This window comes from Hylobates moloch, unplaced genomic scaffold, assembly GCF_009828535.3.
Source record: "Hylobates moloch isolate HMO894 unplaced genomic scaffold, HMol_V3 SCAFFOLD_72, whole genome shotgun sequence".
NCBI classification, from domain to species: Eukaryota; Metazoa; Chordata; class Mammalia; order Primates; family Hylobatidae; genus Hylobates; species Hylobates moloch.
This window is the reverse complement of record NW_026652347.1, coordinates 1-21580: the sequence shown is the minus strand read 5'-3', so window position 1 is coordinate 21580 and position 21580 is coordinate 1. Positions and strand designations below refer to the sequence as shown.

Here is a 21580-nt window from a genome sequence, read left to right as displayed (position 1 = left end):
ACTGCAACCTCCGCTTCCCACGTTCAAGCGATTCTCCTGCCTCAGCATCCCAAGTAGCTGGGATTACAGGCACCTCCCACCACACCTGGCTAATTTTTGTATTTTTAGTAGAGATGGGGTTTCACCATGTTGGCCAGGCTGGTCTCAAACTCCTGACCTCAGGTGATCTGCCCGCCTTGGCCTCCCAAAGTGCTGGGATTACAGGCATGAGCCACCGAGCCTGGCATCTAAAAAAAAAACTTAAAGAAAGGTCATGGGAAGTATATTTTTTGAGACTTTGTATGTCTCACCTTGAGTTGATAGCTTAGCTAGGTATCCCATGCCAGGTTGGAAATCATTATTCTTCAGAATCTTTTTTTTTTTTTTTTTTTGAGATGGAGTCTTGCTCTGTCGCCCAGGCTGGAGTGCAGTGGCGCAATCTCGGCTCACTGCAAGCTCTGCCTGCCAGGTTCATGCCATTCTCCTGCCTCAGCCTCTCCGAGTAGCTGGGACTACAGGCGCCTGCCACCACGCCCGGCTAATTTTTTTTGTATTTTTAGTAGAGACGGGGTTTCACCGTGGTCTTGATTTCCTGACCTCGTGATCTGCCCGCCTCGGCCTCCCAAAGTGCTGGGATTACAAGCGTGAGCCACCGCACCCGGCCTATTCTTCAGAATCTTTGAAGGCACTTTTCCATTGTCCTTCTTCCAGCATATATTGTTGCCATTAAGAAGGATGAAACCATCTGATTTCTGATCCTCTGATGTAATGTTTTTCTTTCTGAAAGTTTATAGAATTTTTACTTTATCCTCAGTGTGGTGTATTTTCATTCATGGCTCTAGGCACTTAGTGTGTCTCTTCACTCTGAAAACCTATGTCTTTCAATTCAGTGAAAAAGAATTATTTATTTAATTATTTATTTCTCTCCATTTTCTCTCTTGGGATTTTCTGTTATTGGATTTTGATGCCCCCTGAATTGGTCCCCTAATTTAATTCCCTTTTCTCTTATATTTTCCATCTCTTTACCTTTTTCCTTTGGTTTCCAAGATATTCCCTCCACTTTATGTTTTAATCGTTCTATTGAGTTTTTCATTTCTGTTCATGTAGTTTTAATTCCCACAAGCTCCTTACTTTAAAATTTTTTTTTAGTGAGACAGCATCTCACTATGTTGTCCAGGCTAGTTTTGAACTCCTGGGTTTAAGCAATCCTCCTGCCTCAGCCTCCCAAAGTGCTGGGATTATAGGCATAAGCCACTGTGTCCGGCCTGTGCAAATGTTTTGAAAGCATGTGTGTGTGACTGTGAGTGTGAATATATGTGTATGTGTGAGTGTGTGTGAGTTTGAGTGTGTGTGAATGTGAGTGTATATGTGTGTTTGACTGTGTGTTTGTGAGTGTGTTTGCATGTGTGACTGTGAGTGTATGTATAGTGTGAATGCATGTGTGTGTTTATGTGTGTGTCTGTGAATGTGAGTGTATGTGTTTGAGTGTATGTGTGTGCGTGTGCAAGTGAATGCATGTGTGTATGACCATGAGTGTATGTGTGAGTGTTTAGGTTGTGTGTGTGTGCAAGTGTTTGAATGGATGCGTGTGTGTGACCGTGAGCGTATGTGTGAGTGAGTGGGTTGCGTTGTGCGTGAGTGTGGGTCTGTGCCTCTCCCTTCCTGAATCCTCCCCTCCTGCACTTTCTCCTCAGTGGAACACACGGGCCAAGCGGGAGAAGCTGACAGAGCTGATGTTCGAGCAGTACAACATTCCTGCCTTCTTCTTATGCAAGACGGCTGTGCTCACCGCGTATCCTCTGGACTGAGCTGCTCTGACTGGGTGGAGGGCTGGGGTGGGGCCTGTGCTGAGCTCAGCTGAGATGAGCTGGGGGGTCAGGCCTCGTTCTCTGAAGATCAGTGTCCCGATGGGCAGACACCTCCCTCCGCCCCACTAGTGCAGAAGGCCCAATGGACTGAGCACCTCCAACCCTGGGGTGGCCAGATCAGCAGCCCCTTTCCGTTCCCTGGATCAGGCTGAGCAGACAGTGAGCTGGGCCCGGGAGAGAGCAGGGGCTGGAACTGGGCAGAGGAGGGAGACGTGTAGAACACTGTGGCAGTCCCTTCCCAATAACTCCTTCAACACGGACTGTTTTTAGGATCTGCCTTGCATTGAACCCTGTGCTACGCACTGGGATGATAGCGATCCTAATTTCAGGGAATCTGTAGGACACAACGAAAAATAAAGGGACTGGCCAGGCACGGTGGCTCACGCCTGTAATCCCAGCACTTTGGGAGGCCGAGGTGGGCAGATCACTTGAGATCAGGAGTTAGAGACCAGTCCGGCCAACATGGCAAAACCCCATGTCTACTAAAAATGCAAAAATTAGCCAGGCATAGCGATGGGCACCTGTAGTCCCAGCTACTTGGGAGGCTGAGGCTGGATAATCTCTTGAACCCAGGAGGCAGAGGTTGCAGTGAGCGATTGCGTTCCAGCTCCAGCCTGGGCGACAAAGCAAAACTCAGTTTCAAAAAAAAAAAAAAGTAAAGAAGTAACTGGGGTCGCTGGGTGCGGTGGCTCATGCCTGTAATCCTGGCACTTTGGGAGGCCGAGGCAGGCAGATCACGAAGTCAGGAGATCGAGACCATCCTGGCTAACACGGTGAAACTGCGTCTCTACTAAAAATACAAAAAATTGGCTGGGCGTGGTGGCAGGCGCCTGTAGTCCCAGCTACTTGGGAGCCTGAGGCAGGAGAATGGCGTGAACCTGGGAGGCGGAGCTTGCAGTGAGCCGAGATGGCGCCACTGCACTCCAGCCTGGGAGATAGCGAGACTCCATCTCAAAAAAGAAAAAAAAAAAAAAAAGAAGTAACTGGGGTCTCAGAGCCTTTCTCCAGGAGATGAGTCATCATCAGGAGGAGAGATTTGCAGACTGGGGATGGGGTGGACCCCAGTAGAGCAGAGAGTGACCAGACAAGATCTGGACCCAGGCCCCTCACTTGCCGCTGCTGTCTCTTTGACTTACCCATCCGATGCCAGCTTTGCAAATGGGCGGTCCACGGGCCTCGTGCTGGACAGTGGAGCCACCCACACCACAGCCATTCCAGTACATGACGGCTACGTCCTGCAGCAAGGTGGGGCTTCGGCAGGGGGCGGGGGTGCCCCGGGAGGACCAGATCCTGACAGTGGCTTCCTTCTAGGCATCGTCAAGTCCCCTCTGGCAGGGGACTTCATCTCCATGCAGTGCCGGGAGCTGTTCCAGGAGATGGCCATTGACATCATCCCACCTTACATGATCGCAGCCAAGGTGGGGCCTCTGGGGACATGGAGCTGACACTAGAGTCCTGGCCACTCGCCCCATGGCCGTCAACCCACTGACACATGAGATATCAGAGCAGAGAGCAGTAGGCTCTCCACTGGGTCCTGGCTCCAGTTCCTCCTTTTATAATCGAGGCATCCGAAATCCAGACAGGCTGAGGGATATGCTGAGGTCACGGAACCAGCTGGCAGACAGCAGGATGTGTGAGGGCCAGTGTGGTAGGTTCTAAGGTCCAATATAGACCCAGGTTCAAGTTCTGCCTCTGCCGTGCAAGAGCTGCAGGACCAGTCGGGCGTGGTGGCTCACACCTGTAATCCCAGCACTTCGGGAGGCCGAGGCAGGCAGATCGCTTCGAGCTCACTTTGAGACCAGCCTGGGCAACATGGTGAAGCCACGTCTCTACTAAAACTGCAAGAACTAGCCAAGCATGGTGGCACATGCCTGTAGTCCCAGCTACTCAGGAGGCTGAGACTGGAGAATCACCTGAACCCCGGAGGCAGAGGTTGCAGTGAGCCGAGATCGCACCACTGCACTCCAGCCTGGACGATGGAGTAAGACTCCGTCTGAAAAAAAGAAAAAAAAGAGCTGTGTGACCAACAGCTTGATATCAAAGCTTCCTGGGCCTCAGTTTCCTCTTCTGTAAAGTGGAACTGCAGTAGGCAGCAGAGAGGGTGCTGTATGAAGTGACACTGTGTGCTTAGCTCCATTCTGTGCCCTCACATGGATCATGGATCATGGCCCCCTAGGAGGCCATTCCCTTGAGGTTCTGTCACTGCTGTATTCCTGGTGCTCTCCAGATCAGCTGCACCCACCGCATGAAGGGCACACACAGAGAGAGAGGCATGCCCCATTCTCTCTCCTCTCCATCAGGGAAGGGTGAGAAACCCCTCTTGCAGGCAGCACAGCAGAGCCTGCAGTGCCAGTTAGCTGCAGAGCTGGGAACAGTGCCAGGAAGGTGGGGGTGGGGGTCAGGTGGGCTAGGAAAGGGTGTTCCAACACTGTGCCCCAACAGGAGCCTGTCCGGGAGGGTGCCCCCCCAAACTGGAAGAAGAAGGAGAAGCTACCCCAGGTCTCCAAGTCCTGGCATAACTACATGTGTAATGTGAGCCTCTGGAGAGGGCCCCATGAAACCCCCTCTCCCCTGCCATGAATGGGGGGCGGGACAGAGGCCCTGCATGGGAGGTGGAGCAGGGAGGGGGAGCGGGGCAGGGGGTGCTGCTCAGTGGGAAGGCAGGCCCTCACCAACCCCGTTGGGATTTCAGGAGGTGATCCAGGACTTCCAGGCCTCCGTGCTGCAGGTCTCAGACTCCCCCTATGATGAACAGTGAGTGTGGCTCAGGGCTTTGGGGTGGGAGAGAGGGCAGAACCGGGACTCTTGGGGTGGGCTGAGGGGGCTCTGGTGCTGCCTATCCACTGATCCTTCTCGAGCACCCCAGGCAGAGTCCTGCTCCCTTCTGGGCAGGGTGGCTGCACAAATGCCCACAGTGCACTACGAGATGCCCAATGGCTACAACACAGACTACGGCGCCGAGCGACTCCGCATCCCCGAGGGCCTGTTTGATCCCTCGAACGTCAAGGTTTGGCTGTATGGCGAGCACTGGGGTGGGTGCTGGCTGCAGTCCCTGGATCCTGGGGCGTGGGGGAGGTTGGGAAGGATTGCAGGGGTCTGGGGGAAGGGGGAGAGGGCCCACAGCCCCAGACATCTCTCTCCGCAGGGCCTGTCGGGGAACACCATGTTGGGTGTGGGCCATGTGGTGACCACCAGCATCGGCATGTGTGACATTGATATTCGCCCGGTGAGGCCAGGCCGGAGCTGAGGCTCAGCAAAGGGGCCCAGGGGAAGTGGGGAGGCGGAGTTGGGGGGCTGTCCCCCGCGGCTCACTCCTTCCTGCTCTCAGGGCCTGTATGGGAGTGTCATTGTCACCGGCGGGAACACACTGCTGCAGGGCTTCACCGACAGGCTCAATCGAGAGCTTTCCCAGAAGACCCCACCGGTAGGAGCCCACCCCTGACCCAGGGCCCTGGACGCCCGTCCTGGCTCAGCTGTCCAGGACTGAGTCCCTTCATCCTTCCCACGTCCTTCCTTCTGTTCTGGCCACCAGAGCAGAACCCCTGCCCCTGTGGCTTCCCAAGTCTTCCCCCTGCCCCCCAAGCCCTGTCCCTTCCCAGAACCTAGGTGTCTGCTTCCCCCAGCCCCTTTTTACCCCCAGAGCATGCGACTGAAACTCATTGCCAGCAACAGCACCATGGAGCGCAAGTTCAGCCCCTGGATCGGGGGTTCCATCCTGGCCTCACTGGTGAGAGGAAGGGGACCTGGCCTAGCATTGACTGTGGGGGAGAGGGGAGACCCAGACAGTGCCCGCCACTTTGACTGCCTCTTCATTCATTCATTCATTCAACAAACATTTATTTTTGAGAAATGTCAGTCAATGAATGTTCCCAGAAGGATGAACAGGACACAAATCGGGGGGCAGGGGCCCGGTACGGTGGCCCACACCTGTCATCCCAGCACTTTGGGTGGCTGAAGTTGGGGGATGGCTTGAGGCTAGGAGTTGAAGACCCAGCAGGGGAACATAGCAAGACCCATCTCTACTATTACAAATTGGGGAGAAGAGGCTGCGCACAGTGGCTCATGCCTGTAATCCCTGCAGTTTGGGAGGCCGAGATGGGTGGATCGCTTGAGGTCAGGAGTTCGAGACCAGCCTGGCCAACATGATGAAACCTCGTCTCTACTAAAAATCCCAAAATTAGCCAGGCATGATGGTGCATGCCTGTAATTCCAGCTATTCAGGAGGCTGAGGCAGGAGAATCTCTTGAACCCAGGAGACAGAGACTGCAGTGAGCTGAGATCGTCCCACTGCACTCCAGCCTGGGTGACACAGTGAGACTCTCAAAAAATAAAAAATTGAGAGTAGAGGGACAGGTAGTTGGAGAGATTGGTCATGATGAGATTTTGATGATACACCCACTGTGCTCAGTCAGCAGAGGGGAGACCCTGATGGTTTGGGGCAAGGGAGTGATGTGGCAATGCAGGCATGATTGGAAAGACTGCCAGGCATGAGTCTTTGGGGTCGGGGTGTGAGCTGGGGTCAAGGGGACCTTGCAAGGAGGCTGTTTTGATTGCCCTGGAGTCATAGCATGGGTAGCAGTGGGGATGGGGTGGACAGCAAGGGGCAACTAGCAAAGGAGGCAGGCAGGTTGGTTCTGGGGCAGGAGGTGGTAAGTTCAGTCTGGACCTGCTGCTGGGGTCGAAGGAAGGTACTGAGCAGGAAGCTGGAGTTGCAACCCGCATCTGGAGGGTATCAGTCACACAGAGGGGACAATGGGGCCATGACAGACAAGGAGGACATCCACGAGAAAGGAAGTCCCCCAGGGAGACAGAAACCAGGGTCAGAAAGACAGAGGCTGGCAGTCTGAACTTAGCTCAGGGCTGAAGCATGTCAGCCACACAGTTCTTTTGTTTTTTTCCTTTTTTTGTTTTTGTTTTCGAGACAGAGTCTCACTGTCGCCCAGGCTGGAGTGCAGTGGAGCAATCTTGGCTCACTGCAACCTCCACCTCCTAGGTTCAAGCGATTCTTCTGCCTCAGCCTCCCGAGTAGCTGGGATTACATGCGTGAGCTACCATGCCTGGCTAATTTTTGGATTGTTAGTAGAGACGGGGTTTCACCATGTTGGCTAAGCTTGTCTCAAACTCCTGACCTCAAGTGATATGCCCATCTTGGCCTCCCAAAGTTCTGGGATTACAGGTGTGGGCCACCGTGCCCGGGCTGAAATCAAGTATTAATAATATATCCTGGACACGTAGAGTGGCTCACGCCTGTAATCTCAGCACTTTGAGAGGCCAAGGCGGGAGAATCATTTGAGTCCAAAATTTCTAGACCAGCCTGGGCAACAAAGCGAGACCTCATCTCTACCAAAAATTTAAAAAGCAGCTGGCAATGTGGTGCATACCTGTAGTCCCACCTACTTGGGAGGCCAAGGTTGGAGGATCACTTGAACCTGGAAGGTTGAGGCTGCAGTGAGCTGTGCCACTGCTCTCCAACCTGGGTGACAGAGCGAGATCCTGTTTCAAAAAAAAAGAAAAAAAAAATTGGGTGTATATTTTCCACTTAGAGCACATCTCAATTTGGACCAGGGCTGGTGAGCCACAGGAGGCTACTGGCCATTGCATTAGACAGCACATGTGTGTAGGGTGAGAAAGATCAAAGCAGCCCAGGCATGGTAGTTCACGCCTGTAATCCCAACATTACGGGAGGCTGAGGTGGAACGATTACTTGAGCCCAGGAGTTTGAGACCAACCTGGGCAACATAGTGAGACCCCATCTCTACAAAAAACAAAAATTAGGCTGGGCGCGGTGGCTCACGCCTGTAATCCCAGCACTTTGGGAGGCCAAGGTGGGCGGATCATCTGAAGTCAGGAGTTTGAGACCAGCTTGGCCAACGTGGCAAAACCCTGTCTCTACTAAAAATACAAAAATTAGCCAGGCATGTTGGCACGCGCCTGTAATCCCAGCTACCCAGGAGGCTGAAGCAGGAAAATCGCTGGAACCTGGGAGACAGAGGCTGCAGTGAGCCAAGATTGCACCACTGCACTCCAGCCTGGGCGACAGAGCAAGACTCCATCTCGAAAAAATAAAATAAAAACAAAAATAATTAAAATTAAAACTTTTAAAAAATAGAGAGAAGGGACACTCTGAGATGCTCATTGCAGGAACCCTCAAGGGGCAAGTTGTAATGCTGAAGGCTGCAGATGGGGTGCCACAGTGTTGGAATGGTGAGGTGGAGGGAATATCTTCCTTGGGAAAGAGGGAGACTGGCGGTGTTCCAAAGCCCTGATGGAGTGAGAAGAGGACACCTGGTGGGGAAGGACTGTGTGTGTGTAGGGGGTGTTGAGTGTTGGGTGCAGGTTGGCTGGCCTGGGGCTGTGCGTGCCATCCCCCCACCTCAGGAACAGGGCTTAGCTCAGGGCAGAGACTGCTGTTCAATAAATACTTGTTGAATGAATGAATTATTGATTGAATGATATAAAGAGGATACTCTCCCTCTGAATATGAAAGGGGACAGACGGAGGAGGGGAGGATGAGGTGGGGAGGGGCTTCAGAGGGATGTGAACCCAAGGGGTGGTTGGGGCCTGTTGGAGGGCTCCCAGGGGCTGCACCTGCCTGTCCACACCTCCCTCCAAGACCACCCTGACCCTGATATTGCCCCCTCCACCCAGGGCACTTTTCAGCAGATGTGGATCTCCAAGCAGGAATATGAGGAGGGCGGGAAGCAATGCGTGGAGCGAAAGTGCCCCTGATGGCACTCCTCCCCACACACCTGCTCCCAAGCTCAGATGGAAGTCCCTTAACCCCCATGCCACATCGCCCCCCTCCTCCTTTCCCTCTTGTCCTTGTAAATGGTGATGTTTCTGGGTTGAAAGAAGTAAAAATGTTTTAAGAAAAAAAAAGTTTGGCCTCCGTGGGGTGGGGAGTGGGCACAGGGTTCTGGAGGGAGGTGAGGGGAGGGATTCTCACTTCTACACCCATGCCGATCCCACAGTGGGCGCTAGGACACAGCCCCAGGGGCCATGGATTCCTCAGGTTTCTGAGGGTTTGTGACCCAGGGAGGGCCACACGATGAGCACTGGGGGTGGGGGGAGTTGCTGGAGGGTAACAGTTGTGGTGGGAGGTGGGAGGGGCTGCAGGGTGCAGCGGAGGGGCGCGGCCTGGGGTGAGTGTGGCAGGAGGTGGGTGGAGCAGGAGGTGAAGCCTGGGTGGGCAGAGCAGGAGGTGGGGCCTGGTGGGCGGGGCCTCAGCGTAGGCCTCAGGTCTCAGGGGAGCAGCACGCCTGAGCACCCCAGGACCTGCGCTCAGGTGAGCTGCGCTATGCCTTCCTTCCTGGGGCTCTTGGTGGTGACAGACATGGGGCGGGGACTAGGGCGCTGGTGCATCCCAGCAGCTCGGAACTTCTCTGGACCTGAGTAGGAGCTGATGTTTCCCAGGGGAGATCCCAAAGGGAAACTTAGTGGGACCCTGAGCCCTCCTCTTCAGAGCTACTTGTCCTGGGGCCCTCAGAAGTGTTTGGGGACCTGCGCCCCGTGCCTATTTAGCAGTTTGTGCCTGTGATGTGTTTCTGGGGCGAGGCTAACTGGCCTTTCATCAGCCTCAGAACCCAAAGAGGTAGAAACCCATGTGATCCAAGTCCTTCGGTGACCAAACAGGGGCCGGTGCCCAGGGAGGACCATGACTTGTCCAGGGTCACCCAGCTCTGCCCACACCTTGGCGGGGACTCTGATCACTCCTCCCCACTGACCCACAGATCCCTGACCCCAGGACCACCATCTGGGAGCTCTCGCTGGTCTCATCTGACCATGTGTTCCCACCTGTGCCCCTCCTTCTCCAGCAGCCAGCGGGAGTCTGAGAACCACCTTTCAAAAGAGACACACATGCACACCACCAGACCAAACCCCCAAGTCACACCACTGTGGTGCCTCCAGCTTTGAATGCCACTGGGGCAAGTGTCAGGGCAGGGAGGACAGCTGATATGTCACAGGACCCGGGCACTGGGGGACTCTGAAAGCCAGATGAGGAAGGGGCAGATGTCTTAGGGGTGAATCTTCCACCTGGGCATGGCGGGGCTTAGGAAGGGGTCCCCAGGATCCAGGGAGGGGTAAAAGCAGGAGAGGGGAAGGGACACCCATGTCTCTGCCCTCCCCCACTATCAGCCCCCTTCCCCCACCCCTGATGAGAACTAAGAGGCCAAAGTCCGCCCCAAGGTCAAAAAACTGATTGTTTTGCAGGGAGGAGGCAGGCGTGGGGCTGTGGAGAGATTGGCAGGGGAGAGCACAGCCCCTTGTGCTCTGGCCTGGACCGGGGGGCCACGTCTGGAAGGCTGGACTGAGGCCAGGACTGTGCTCCCACCCTTGGGGGTGGTGAGGAGCAGCCTTGGTTCCGGCTGCCTGCCAGGGCTGATAAGAGGCCCTCCTAGGGCTCCCACAAACGGTTTATCGGTTTATCGCTGGGGGACAGCCTGCAGGCTTCAGGAGGGGACACAAGCATGGAGCGGCTTTGGGGTCTACTCCAGAGAGCGGTAAGACTAGTGGGATTGGGAAGACCCCGTAGGCCTTCTCTCTAAGTCCCTCAGCCCCCTCCCAAGCCCCTAAGGCTGCCCCTCCTGGACCATGTCCTGACCTCGCTTCTTCCCACCCCTGCCCCTCCCCCGTGCCCCCACCACCATGCTCATTTGACACCCCCAAGTCACTGACCTCGTTATTGCCAGATGCCTCCCCACCCCCCAGGCCTCTTGCCCCAATCTCATGCCCACCTCGCCCACACAGCAACAACTGTCCCCAAGATCCTCTCAGACCGTCTACCAGCGTGTGGAAGGCCCCCGGAAAGGGCACCTGGTGGAGGAAGAGGAAGACGAGGAGGAGGGGGCGGAGACACTGGCCCACTTCTGCCCCATGGAGCTGAGGGGCCCTGAGCCCCTGGGCTCTAGACCCAGGCAGCCAAACCTCATTCCCTGGGCAGCAGCAGGACGGAGGGCTGCCCCCTACCTGGTCCTGACGGCCCTGCTGATCTTCACCGGGGGTGAGAGTCATCCCCCTCCCCAGAAGTGAAGGGCCTGGGATGGGGGAGATTTCTGGGGTCCAGAGGTGGGCACAAAGGGAATCCCCATCTTGCCACCTGCCAGCCTTCCTTCTGGGCTACGTCGCCTTCCGAGGGTCCTGCCAGGCGTGTGGAGACTCCGTGTTGGTGGTCAGTGAAGATGTCAACTATGAGCCCGACCTGGATTCCCACCGGGGCACACTGTACTGGAGCGACCTCCAGGCCATGTTCCTGCAGTTCCTGGGGGAGGGGCGCCTGGAGGACACCATCAGGTAGGGATGGCCCTGCCCCATCCTGTTCTCGAGTGTCCCTCCCCTCATCCGCTCAGACTGGGCCTCCCTGCCTCCTGGCCCAGGCCTCTGGTGTCCGGGTCCCCCTCCTGAGTCCTCCCATCTGCCTTCCTGGCCCCCCTGTTCAGCGGTCCTGGGAAGGATGGTAGGCATTCGGAGCTGAGGTTCCAGGGGACTGAGGCTCTGAGGGTGGCATATTTGGGAGGTGAGGGAGCTGACTGTCTGAGATCAGAGGGGTGCAGCATCCAGTATCAGACCGGACAGACCCAGAAAAGCCTTGAGTGCCTCACCCAGGCGCCTAGATTTGGAGCAGGGAGCACTGAGGGGTTCTGAGAAGGTGCATTCTAGGGAATCAGAAAAACAAGCAAGCAAGTCTGGGCAATACGGCGAAACCCCGTCTCTACTAAAGAAAATACAAAAATTAGCTGGGGATGATGGCAAGTGCCTGTAGTCCCAGTTACTTGGGAGCTTGACAGGGGAGGATCTCCTGAGCCAGGGAGGCGGAGGTTGCAGTGAGCCGAGATTGCGCCACTGCACTCCAGCCTGGGAGACAGAGCGAGACCCTGTTTCAAAAACAAAATAACGGCCGGGCGTGGTGGCTCATGCCTGTAATCCCAGCACTTTGGGAGGCGGAGGCGGGCAGATCACTAGGTCAGGATATCGAGACCATCTTGGCTAACACGGTGAAACCCCTCTGTACTAAAAACAAAATATTAGCCGGGCATGGTGGCGGGCACCTCTGGTCCCAGCTGTTCGGGAGGCTGAGGCAGGAGAATGGCTTGAACCCAGGAGGTAGAGCGTGCATTGAGCCGAGATCACGCCACTGCACTCCAGCCTGGGCAACAGAGCGAGACTCCATCTCCAAAAAAAAAAAAAAGAAAAAAAGAAAAACAAGTAAGCAAATTCATTTGTGAGTGCAGATCCAGAAGCTAGGTCCACCTATAGCCCTCTTTAGGGACGGGAGTAATTTTTCAGTGGATTCACCTGGGTTTTCTTAGGAGGTAATCAGCTAAGCTACAGATAGTAGGAGATGGAGATTCTCTTTTCCAATGCTTATACCTTCTACATTTTTTTTTCATTTCTCATTGCATTTGAGAGGACATGAATTTAAGGTAACAGTGGCAGTAGGTATCCTTGCCTATTTCCTGACTTTAATAGCAATGCTTTTATAATACTTTGCCATTAAGAATGAACTTTGCTGTGCTCCAGACAGCTTTTTAAAATTGAATTAAGGAAGTTTCCTTTCATTCCTAGTTCACTGAGACTTTTATTGATTGATTGATTTTTTGGGAGTCTCGCTGTTGTCACCCAGGCTGGAGTGCAGTGGTGCAATCTTGGCTCACTGCAGCCTCTGTCTCCCAGGTTCACGTGATTCTCATGCCTCAGCCTCCTGAGTAGCTGGGATTACAGGTGCGCGCCATCACGCTTGGCTAATTTTTGTATTTTCAGTAGAGACAGGGTTTTGCCATGTTGCCCAGGCTGGTCTCCAACTCGTAAGCTCAAGCGATCTGCCAAAGCGCTTTGGCTTCCCAAAGTGCTGGGATTACAGGCATGAGCCACCGCACCCAGCCTCTTCTTTAATGTTTATATAGTAATTTGTGTTAATAGATTTCCTTATCTTCCTGAGCTCAACGCTAACCTTGATCAAGGTGTATGATTACTCTTTTGATATGTTGCTGGGTTCATCTGCTGAAAGACCTTAAGTCTGTGGAATCAACAATGTTCAGGGCTTTATTTTTTTGAGACAGGGCCTCACTGTCACCCAGACAGTGCCAACTTGATAGCTCACTGCAGCCTCCAACTCCTGGACCCAAGTGATCCTCCCACCTTAGCCTTTCAAGTAGCTAGGACTACAGATGTGTGCCACTATGCCCGGCTTTTTGCTTTTCTTTTTTTTTTTTTTTTTTACTTTTTTTGAGACAGAGTTTCACTGTTGCCCAGGCTGGAGTGCAGTGGTGTGATCTCGGCTCATGGCAACCTCCGCCTCCTAGGTTCAAGCAATTCTCCTGCCTTAGCCTCCCGAGTAGCTGGGATTACAGATGCCCGCCACCACACTCAACCAATTTTTTGTATTTTTAGTAGAGATGGGGTTTCACCATGTTGGGCAGACTGGTCTCAAACTCCTGACCTCAGGTGATCCACCCACCTCGGCCTCCCAACGTGCAGGGATTACAGGTGTGAGCCACCGTGCCCAGCCTAATTTTTTAATTTTTTTTTTAGTAGAAATGAGGTCTCCCTATGTTGCCCAGGATGGTCTCAAACTCCTGGCCTCAAACAATCCTCCCACCTCAGCCTCCCAAAATGCTGGGATTATAGGCATGAGGCACCGCACACAGCCTGCTCAGGGCTTTTAAATTAAATTACAGGCCAGGCATGGTGGCTCACACCTGTAATCCCAGCACTTTGGGAAGCCGAGGTGGGCGGATCATGAGGTCAGGAGATCCAGACCATCCTGGCTAACATGGTGAAATCCTGTCTCTACTAAAAACACAAAAAATTAGCTGGGCATGGTGGCGGGCGCCTGTAGTCCCAGCTACTCAGGAGGCTGAGGCAGGAGAATGGCATGAACCCAGGAGGCGGAGGTTGCAGTGAGCCGAGATCGCGCCACTGCACTCCAGCCTGGGCGACAGAGCAAGACTCTGTCTCAAAAAAACACAACAAAACAAAACAAAACAAATACAAAATTAGCCAGGTGTAGTGGCGCATGCCTGTAATCCCAGCTACTCGGGAGGCTGAAGCAGGAGAATCGCTTAAACCCAGGAGGGGGAGGTGGCGGTGAGCCAACATCGTGCCATTGCACTCCAGCCTGGGCAACAAGAGTGAAACTCCATCTCAAAAAAAAAAAAAAAAAATTACATTACATTAATTTTTTTTGAGACAGGGCCTTGGCTCTGTCACCCAGGCTAGAATGCAGTGGTGCAATCTGGGCTCACTGCAGCCTCGATTTCCCAAGCTCAGGTGATTCTCCCATCTCAGCCTCCCGAGTAGCTGGGTCTACAGGGAGGGGCCACCAGGCCTAGCTAATTTTTCATTTTTCTTTTTTCAAAATTATTATTATTATTTGGGGACAGGATTTATTCATTTATTTTTATGTTTTTGCAACCGATTCTCACTGTGTTGCCCAAGCTGGAGTACAGTGGCGTGATCTTAGCTCACTGCAACCTCTGCCTCCTGGCTTCACATGATTTTTGTGCCTCAGCTTCCCAAGTAGCTAGGACTACAGGCGTCAGCCACCACGCCCAGCTAATTTATGGTTTTTTGTTTTTGTTTTTTTGTTTTTTTTGAGACAGAGTTTCACTCTTGTTGCCCAGGCTGGAGAGCAATGGCACGATCTCGGCTCACCGCAACCTCCGCCTCGAGGGTTCAAGCGATTCTCCTGCCTCAGCCCCCCGAGTAGCTGGGATTACTGTCATGCGCTACCACACCCAGCTAATTTTGTATTTTTAGTGGAGATGGGGTTTCTCCATGTTGGTCAGGCTGGTCTCCAACTCCTGACCTCAGGAGATCAGCCCGCCTCGGCCTCCCAAAGTGCTGGGATTACAGGTGTGAGCCACTGTGCCCGGCAATTTATGTATTCTTTTTTAGGGTCAGGGTTTCACATGTTGGCCAGGCTGGTTTCGAACTCCTGGGTTCAAGCAATCCTCCTACCTTGGCCTCCCAAACTTCTTGGATTACAGGCGTGAGCCATGGTGCCCAGCCTGTTCAGGGCTACTTTTATTTTTTTGAGCAATATTTGGTCGTCTGGGTACAGGCTGAACAGTATTTGGTCGTCTGGGTACAGGTAGACAGTTTGACAGGTCTAGAAGCGGGGTGTGGCACTGAGGCAAAAGTAGCAGTTTTGGGGAGACAGCAAGGATGTTGCGGTGAGCCAAGATCGCGCCATTGCACTCCAGCCTGGGCAACAAGAGTGAAACATGGCTCTGGGTAGGATGGAGAGGGAAGAGAAAGTGGGGGGAGATGATAAACGTGGAGCTATAGGACATTTGTCATGTACAATGGGATTGAAGAGCAGGTACAGTGAGGATAACTGGGGGAGTTGGAACCTGACAAGGTCTAGTCAGAGAGTAGGATTCTGGAACCTTGAAAACTTCCTGATACAATACGTCCTGTCTATCTCAGAGTCTCCAGCACCTACCACAGTGCTTGGCACTTACTAGATGTTCAGTAGATCCTCAATGGATAAGTATTCCAGAGATGGAGTGCGGGTAATGACAAGATGCAGGATACGGGCCAGGCACAGTGGCTCACGCCTGTAATCCCAGCACTTTGGGAGGTCAAGGCAGATGGATCATCTGAGGTCAGGAGTTTGAGACCAGCCTGGCCAACATGGTGAAATCCTGTCTCTACTAAAAATACAAAAATTAACTGGGTGTGATGGTGCATGCCTGTAATCCCAGCTACTTGGGAGGCTGAGGCAGGAGAATCGCTTGAACCTGGCAGGCGGAGGTTGCAGTGAGCTGAGATCACACCAATGCACTCCAGCCTGTGCGACAGAGCAAGACTCCATCTCAACAACAACAACAACAAAAAAATATTCAGGGTGTGACCAGGGAAGTGGAATGCCTGGACTGGAGGTGACAATGATTAAGTAATTAATTCATTTATCCAACAAATATTTTGGGGCACCTACTATGTGGCAGGTACTAAGCTAAGCAGGTGGTGGTGAGATAGCAGAGACTAAAACAGTCTAACTTTGTTCTCATGGTGCTTACAATCCACTGGAGAAAACCAATGCTAAACTAACAATCATTCACAACTACATAATTACGACTGGAATCATTGCTTTGAAAGAAAAGCAAAGGATGTGAGGCTCAGTGTGGTGGCTCACACCTGTGAGCTCAGCACTTTGGGAGGCTGAGGTGGGAGGATCACTTGAGCCCAGTTTGAGACCAGCCTGGGCAACATAGAGAGATCCTGTCTCTTAAAAAAAATAATAATAATTTGGCCAAGCATGGTGGCTTACGCCTGTAATCCTAGCACTTTGGGAGGCCAAGGCGGGTGGATCTCCTGAGTACAGGAGTTCAAGACCAGCCCAGCCAACATGGTGAAACCCTGTTTCACCCTTTTTAGTCTCTAGTAAAAATACAAAAAAAAAATTAGCTGGGCATGTTGGCGAGCACCTATAATCCCAGCTACTTGGGAGGCTGAGGCAGGAAAATCACTTGAACTTGGGAGGTGGAGGTTGCAGTGAGCCGAGATTGCGCCATTGCATTCCAGCTTGGGCAACAAGAGTGAAACTCCATGTCAAAAATAATAATAATAATAATAATAATAATAATAATAATAATTTTTTAAAAGAAAAATTAAAAATTAGCCCAGTATGGTAGTGCATGCCTAGAGTCCCGGCTACTCAGGAGGCTGAGGCAGGAGGATGGCTTGAGCTTAGGGGTTCAAGGTTGCAGTGAGCTATGGCCATGCCACTGCACTCCAGGCTGGGTGACAGAGCGAGACCTTATCTCCAAAAAAAAAGAAAAGAAAAGGGGCCGGGTGCCGTGGCTCACACCTGTAATCCCAGCATTTTGGGAGGTGAAGGCGGGCTGATTGCCTGAGGCCAGGAGTTCGAGACCAGCCTGGCCAACATGCCGAAACCCTGTCTCTACTAAAAAAATACAAAACTAGCTGAGTGTGGTGGTGGGTGCCTGTGGTCCTAGCTACTCAGGAGGCTAAGGCAGGAGAATCACTTGAACCCAGGAGGCAGAGGTTGCATTGAGCTGAGATTGCACCACTACACCCAAGCCTGGGCGACAGAGCGAGACTCGGTCTCAAAAAAAAAAAAAGAAAGAAAGAAAGAAACAAAGAAAGAAAAAAGAAAAGGGTGTAAGGAAAGACTATAACCAGTGTCCTGATTTAGATTGCAGTTCAGGGAAGGCTTCCTTGAGGAACTGACGAGTCTAAACTGACAAGATGAGTAATTTGCCAGGCAAAGAGACTGTGGAAAAACATTCAGGCTGAGATTCACCACTTGCAAAGGGTCTGAAATGTGAAGATAGTGGCCTCTTGGAGGAAGGGAAAGACGGTCCATGTGGCCGGTGAGGTGGATGTAGCTCAGGCCCTAAAGGGCCATACTGGCTACTTTACTGTTTTGAATTTCATTCTAAGAGGAAAGAGAGAGAACTGGAGTATTTTGAACAATATAGTATCATGATTAGATTGGAGGGGATTTTTTTTTAAGGTTGGGTGTAAAGAATGGAGTTGATCATACTTCTGAGACCACAATACAGTGTACTCATTGGTCAGTTAAAGGACTTTCCTTTCCCATTTAATTTTCCTGCCTCGGCCGGGCGCAGTGGCTCACGCTTGTAATCCCAGCACTTTGGGAGGCCGAGGCAGGCGGATCACGAGGTCAGGAGATCGAGACCACGGTGAAACCCCCGTCTCTACTAAAAATACAAAAAATTAGCTGGGCATGGTGGCGGGCGCCTGTAGTCCCAGCTACTCGGAGAGGCTGAGGCAGGAGAATGGCGTGAACCCTGGAGGCAGAGCTTGCAGTGAGCCGAGATTGCGCTACTGCACTCCAGCCTGGGCGACAGAGCGAGACTCCAAAAAATTTTCCTGCCTCATCTCTGAGTGATCCTCCCCACTCCCCTTCCCATAAGCATCTCATCTCACGCTTTTGATGTGTGCCTTTAAATACACATATGGGGCTGGTCGTCATGGTTCATGCCTGTAGTCCCAGCACTTTGGGAGGATCGCTTGAGGCCAAGAGTTCAAGATCGGCTTGGGAGGACGGGCGCGGTGGCTCACACTTGTAATCCCAGCACTTTGGGAGGCCGAGGCGGGCGGATCACGAGGTCAGGAGATCGAGACCACGGTGAAACCCCGTCTCTACTAAAAATACAAAAAAATTAGCCGGGCGTGGTGGCGGGCGCCTGTAGTCCCAGCTACTCGGAGAGGCTGAGGCAGGAGAGTGGTGTGAACCCGGGAGGCGGAGCTTGCAGTGAGCCGAGATTGCGCCACTGAACTCCAGCCTGGGCGACAGAGCGAGACTCCGTCTCAAAAAAAAAAAAAAAAAAGACCAGCTTGGGAAACACAGCAAGACTTCTTGTCTACAAAAAAATTTTTAAAAATCAGCAGTTGGTGGCGTACACCTGTAGTCCCAGCTGCTCAGGAGGCTGAGGCGGGAGGATGGCTCCAGCCCAGGAACCGGTGATTCCCCTGGGTACCTTGGTGTAAAGTGTCTCCACGAGGCCCACGTGGAGGATGAGGGAGATGAGAAGGGTCTGCTGCCTGCCCAGTTAGCTCTTTTGAAGAAAAGTGTTTGGGTGCCGTGTGTGTGTCTGTGTGTGTGTCTGTGTGTGTGTGTGTCTGTGTGTGTGTGTGAGAAAAACATGCCAGCCCCATTCTGAGCAAGAAGGTGTGGCCTGGGGACCTGGTAACAGCACGGCCAGCCTCCCCAGACTCACATGTCCATACACTGCCTGCTGGCTGGACAGGCTCAGCTTGGGTGGGTCCTGGGAGAAGTCTGCTGGCTCTGGGTATATGAGCACTCCTTCAGCCCCGAAGTCCTGAGCATTGGTCACCTGGGGAAGAAGGTGACTAGAGGTGACTTGAGCCGGGAAGAACCTACAGGATGATGGGCAGGACCCCCAGCTATGGGAAGTCAGGTTTTAAGCAGAAGGAGGTCCTGAGATTCTCGGGCGCCGCCCTGGTGGTGATGGGAGAAAATGGGTCCGCGAAGGGCCCTGCACTGCGGCTTGTGCCTGTAATGCTAGCATTTTGGGAGGCCGCACCTGTAATGCCAGCATTTTGGGAGGCCGAGGCGGGCAGATCACCTGAGATCAGGAGTTTGAGACCAACCTGGTCAACATGGTGAAACCCGTCTCTACTAAAAATACAAAAATTAGCCGGGCGTGATGGCACGTGCCTGTAATCCCAGATACGAGGGAGGCCGAGGCAGGAAAATGGCTTGAACTAGGAAGGCGGAGGTTGCAGAGAGCGGAGATTGGTCCACTGCACTCCAGCCTGGGCGACAGAGCGAGACTCCGTCTCAAAAAAAAAAAAAAGCGTCCGCGGGGAGAGCTCTTTTCCTAAACTCAGGAACCCCTCGCCGCCCCTGCCCCTGGCGACCGCACGTCTCTGGCAACCTTCCCTCTTTCCTCCTTCTCCTCCGGGCGCCCAGAAAAGTCCCCACCTCTCCCCGCTTAGGGAAACCAGCCTTCGGGAACGGGTGGCAGGCTCGGCCGGGATGGCCGCTCTGACTCAGGACCTCCGCGCGGCGCTCTCCCGCCAGAAGCTGGACCACGTGTGGACCGACACGCACTACGTGGGGCTGCAATTCCCGGACCCGTGAGTGCGCGCGCGGGCGGGGGGCGCGCGGGGAGAGGGACGCGGCTCGGGGCGCTCACCAGCCCCACTCCCCAGGGCTCACCCCAACACCCTGCACTGGGTCGATGAGGCCGGGAAGGTCGGAGAGCAGCTGCCGCTGGAGGACCCTGACGTCTACTGCCCCTACAGCGCCATCGGCAACGTCACGGTGAGCATCCCCTGCCCGCTCCTAGGATGGGGCGCGGCACGAGCCCTTTCCTGGGTCTCGAAGGAGGGACGCGGGGAGCGCGTCTCACCGTCCTGGTGTCCCCAGGGAGAGCTGATGTACGCCCACTACGGGCGGCCCGAAGACCTGCAGGACCTGCGGGCCAGGGGCGTGGACCCAGTGGGCCGCCTGCTGCTGGTGCGCGTGGGGGTGATCAGCTTCGCCCAGAAGGTAAGTGTCCCTGGACAGAGGGAGGGCGTGAGCCCGGGAACTGGAGGGTCGGACTGCCAGTGAGAATCGTTCAGGGTGCTGTGAGAGGGAGACAGGAAAGAACCATGTGGATGGATGGTAAGAAAATATAAACTGGGCACGATGGTTCTCACCTGCAATCCCAGCACTTTAGGAGGCCAAGACAGGAGGATCGCTTGAGGCCAGGAGTTCAAGGCAACACAGTGAGAACCCCCTCTCTACTAAAAAAAAAAAAAAAAAAATTCTTTTTTTTTTTTTTTTTTTTTTTTTTTTGGTTAGCTGGGCTGGTGGCACATGCCTGTGGTCCCAGCTACTCCGGAGGTCGGGTGGGAGGATCGCTTGAGCCCAGGAGTGCCAGGCTGCAGTGAGCTATGGTCGTGCCACTGCACTCCAGCCTGGGCAACAGAAAGAGACTGTCTCAAAAAGAAAAGAAAGAGAAACAGAGAAGGGAGGGAGGGAGGGAGGGAAGGAGGGAGGGAGGAAGGAAGGAAGGAAGGAAGGAAGGAAGGAAGGAAGGAAGGAAGAAAAAGTTGGCTGGGAACAAATTGGGGGTTGGGGAAAATCAGATGGGGAAGGGAACAGAAACATGGGGTACCCTGGCACCCAGTGGGGTTTGAGGGCTGCCCAGGAGCTGCTGAGGTTGGGAAGACACAGGCCAGGTGGTGCCCCCACATCCTCTCCGTGGGATGGACAGTTGCAAGCAAAGGCCTTGCCATTTCCTGATTTCTCCTGCCCTTATGAATCGGGTTTTTTTTCTGGGAGAAGGAGTCCTCTAGTCACCTTCTTCCCCAGGTGACCAATGCTCAGGACTTCGGGGCTCAAGGAGTGCTCATATACCCAGAGCCAGCAGACTTCTCCCAGGACCCACCCAAGCCGAGCCTGTCCAGCCAGCAGGCAGTGTATGGACATGTGAGTCTGGGGAGGCTGGCCGTGCTGTTCCCAGGTCCCCAGGCCACACCTTCTTGCTCAGAATGGGGCTGGCATGTTTTTCGTTTTTCCTGGAAGCCCAGCTCACAGCTTTGCATGGGCACCCCTTTCCCTGCAGGTGCACCTGGGAACTGGAGACCCCTACACGCCTGGCTTCCCTTCCTTCAATCAAACCCAGTTCCCTCCAGTTGCATCATCAGGCCTTCCCAGCATCCCAGCCCAGCCCATCAGTGCAGACATTGCCTCCCGCCTGCTGAGGTGAGGAGAGTGTTGGGGACCAGGAGAGGAGGAGGCAGAGAGAGGGAGGCTGCAGCGAGGCCACAGGGTGACTGTGGGTGAACTAGAAGAAGGTGACTCTTGTTTAAGACTGCAGTGAGCCATGACTACACCACTGCACTCCAGCCTGGGAGACAGAGAGACCCTGACCTTTTTTGGTTTTGAGATGGAGTCTTGCTCTGTCGTCCAGGCTGGAGTGCAGTGGTGCAATCTTGGCTCACTGCAACCTCCACCTCCTGGATTCAAGTGATTCTCCTGCCTCAGACTCCCTAGTATCTAGGATTACAGGTGCCCACCATCATGTCCGGCTAATGTTTGTATTTTTAGTAGAGGGTTTCACCATGTTGGCCAGACTGGTCTTGAACTCCTGACCTAGTGATCCGCCCACATTGGCCTCCCAAAATGCTGGGATTACAGGCGTGAGCCACCATGCCTGGCCGAGACCCTGACTCTTTAAAAAAAAAAAAAAGTGACTCTTCTGGATGGACACAGCCTTTCTCCA

General features: G+C 53.6%; 2 protein-coding genes across 3 annotated transcripts in view; both read left to right on the top strand.

Annotated features, from left to right (window-relative positions):
- The window catches only part of LOC116463871 (actin-like protein 6B), a 14061-nt gene extending 5335 nt beyond the window's left edge, over positions 1-8726 (top strand). The window contains exons 5-14 of one of the 2 annotated variants that reach the window (XR_004246796.2): positions 1674-1771; positions 2998-3092; positions 3159-3265; positions 4290-4379; positions 4540-4601; positions 4740-4854; positions 4993-5073; positions 5176-5271; positions 5471-5574; positions 8496-8726. Coding sequence is in view for 1 of the 2 variants with exons in the window: in XM_032147157.2 (XP_032003048.1) it covers positions 1674-1771; positions 2998-3092; positions 3159-3265; positions 4290-4379; positions 4540-4601; positions 4740-4854; positions 4993-5073; positions 5176-5271; positions 5488-5574; positions 8496-8576 (912 nt within the window). In the remaining variant the exon portion in view is untranslated. The remainder of the gene's footprint in view (positions 1-1673; positions 1772-2997; positions 3093-3158; positions 3266-4289; positions 4380-4539; positions 4602-4739; positions 4855-4992; positions 5074-5175; positions 5272-5470; positions 5575-8495) is intronic. The other variant, XM_032147157.2, reaches the window with a different exon arrangement.
- A 1422-nt stretch (positions 8727-10148) lies between these two features.
- Positions 10149-21064, top strand: LOC116463870 (transferrin receptor protein 2). Its single transcript, XM_032147155.2, has 8 exons — positions 10149-10348; positions 10596-10848; positions 10952-11138; positions 19302-19442; positions 19518-19629; positions 19735-19857; positions 20668-20784; positions 20921-21064. The coding sequence occupies exons 1-8, from the start codon at positions 10316-10318 to the stop codon at positions 21062-21064; spliced, it is 1110 nt and encodes a 369-aa protein (XP_032003046.1). The 5' UTR covers positions 10149-10315.
- Positions 21065-21580: the final 516 nt, after the last annotated feature.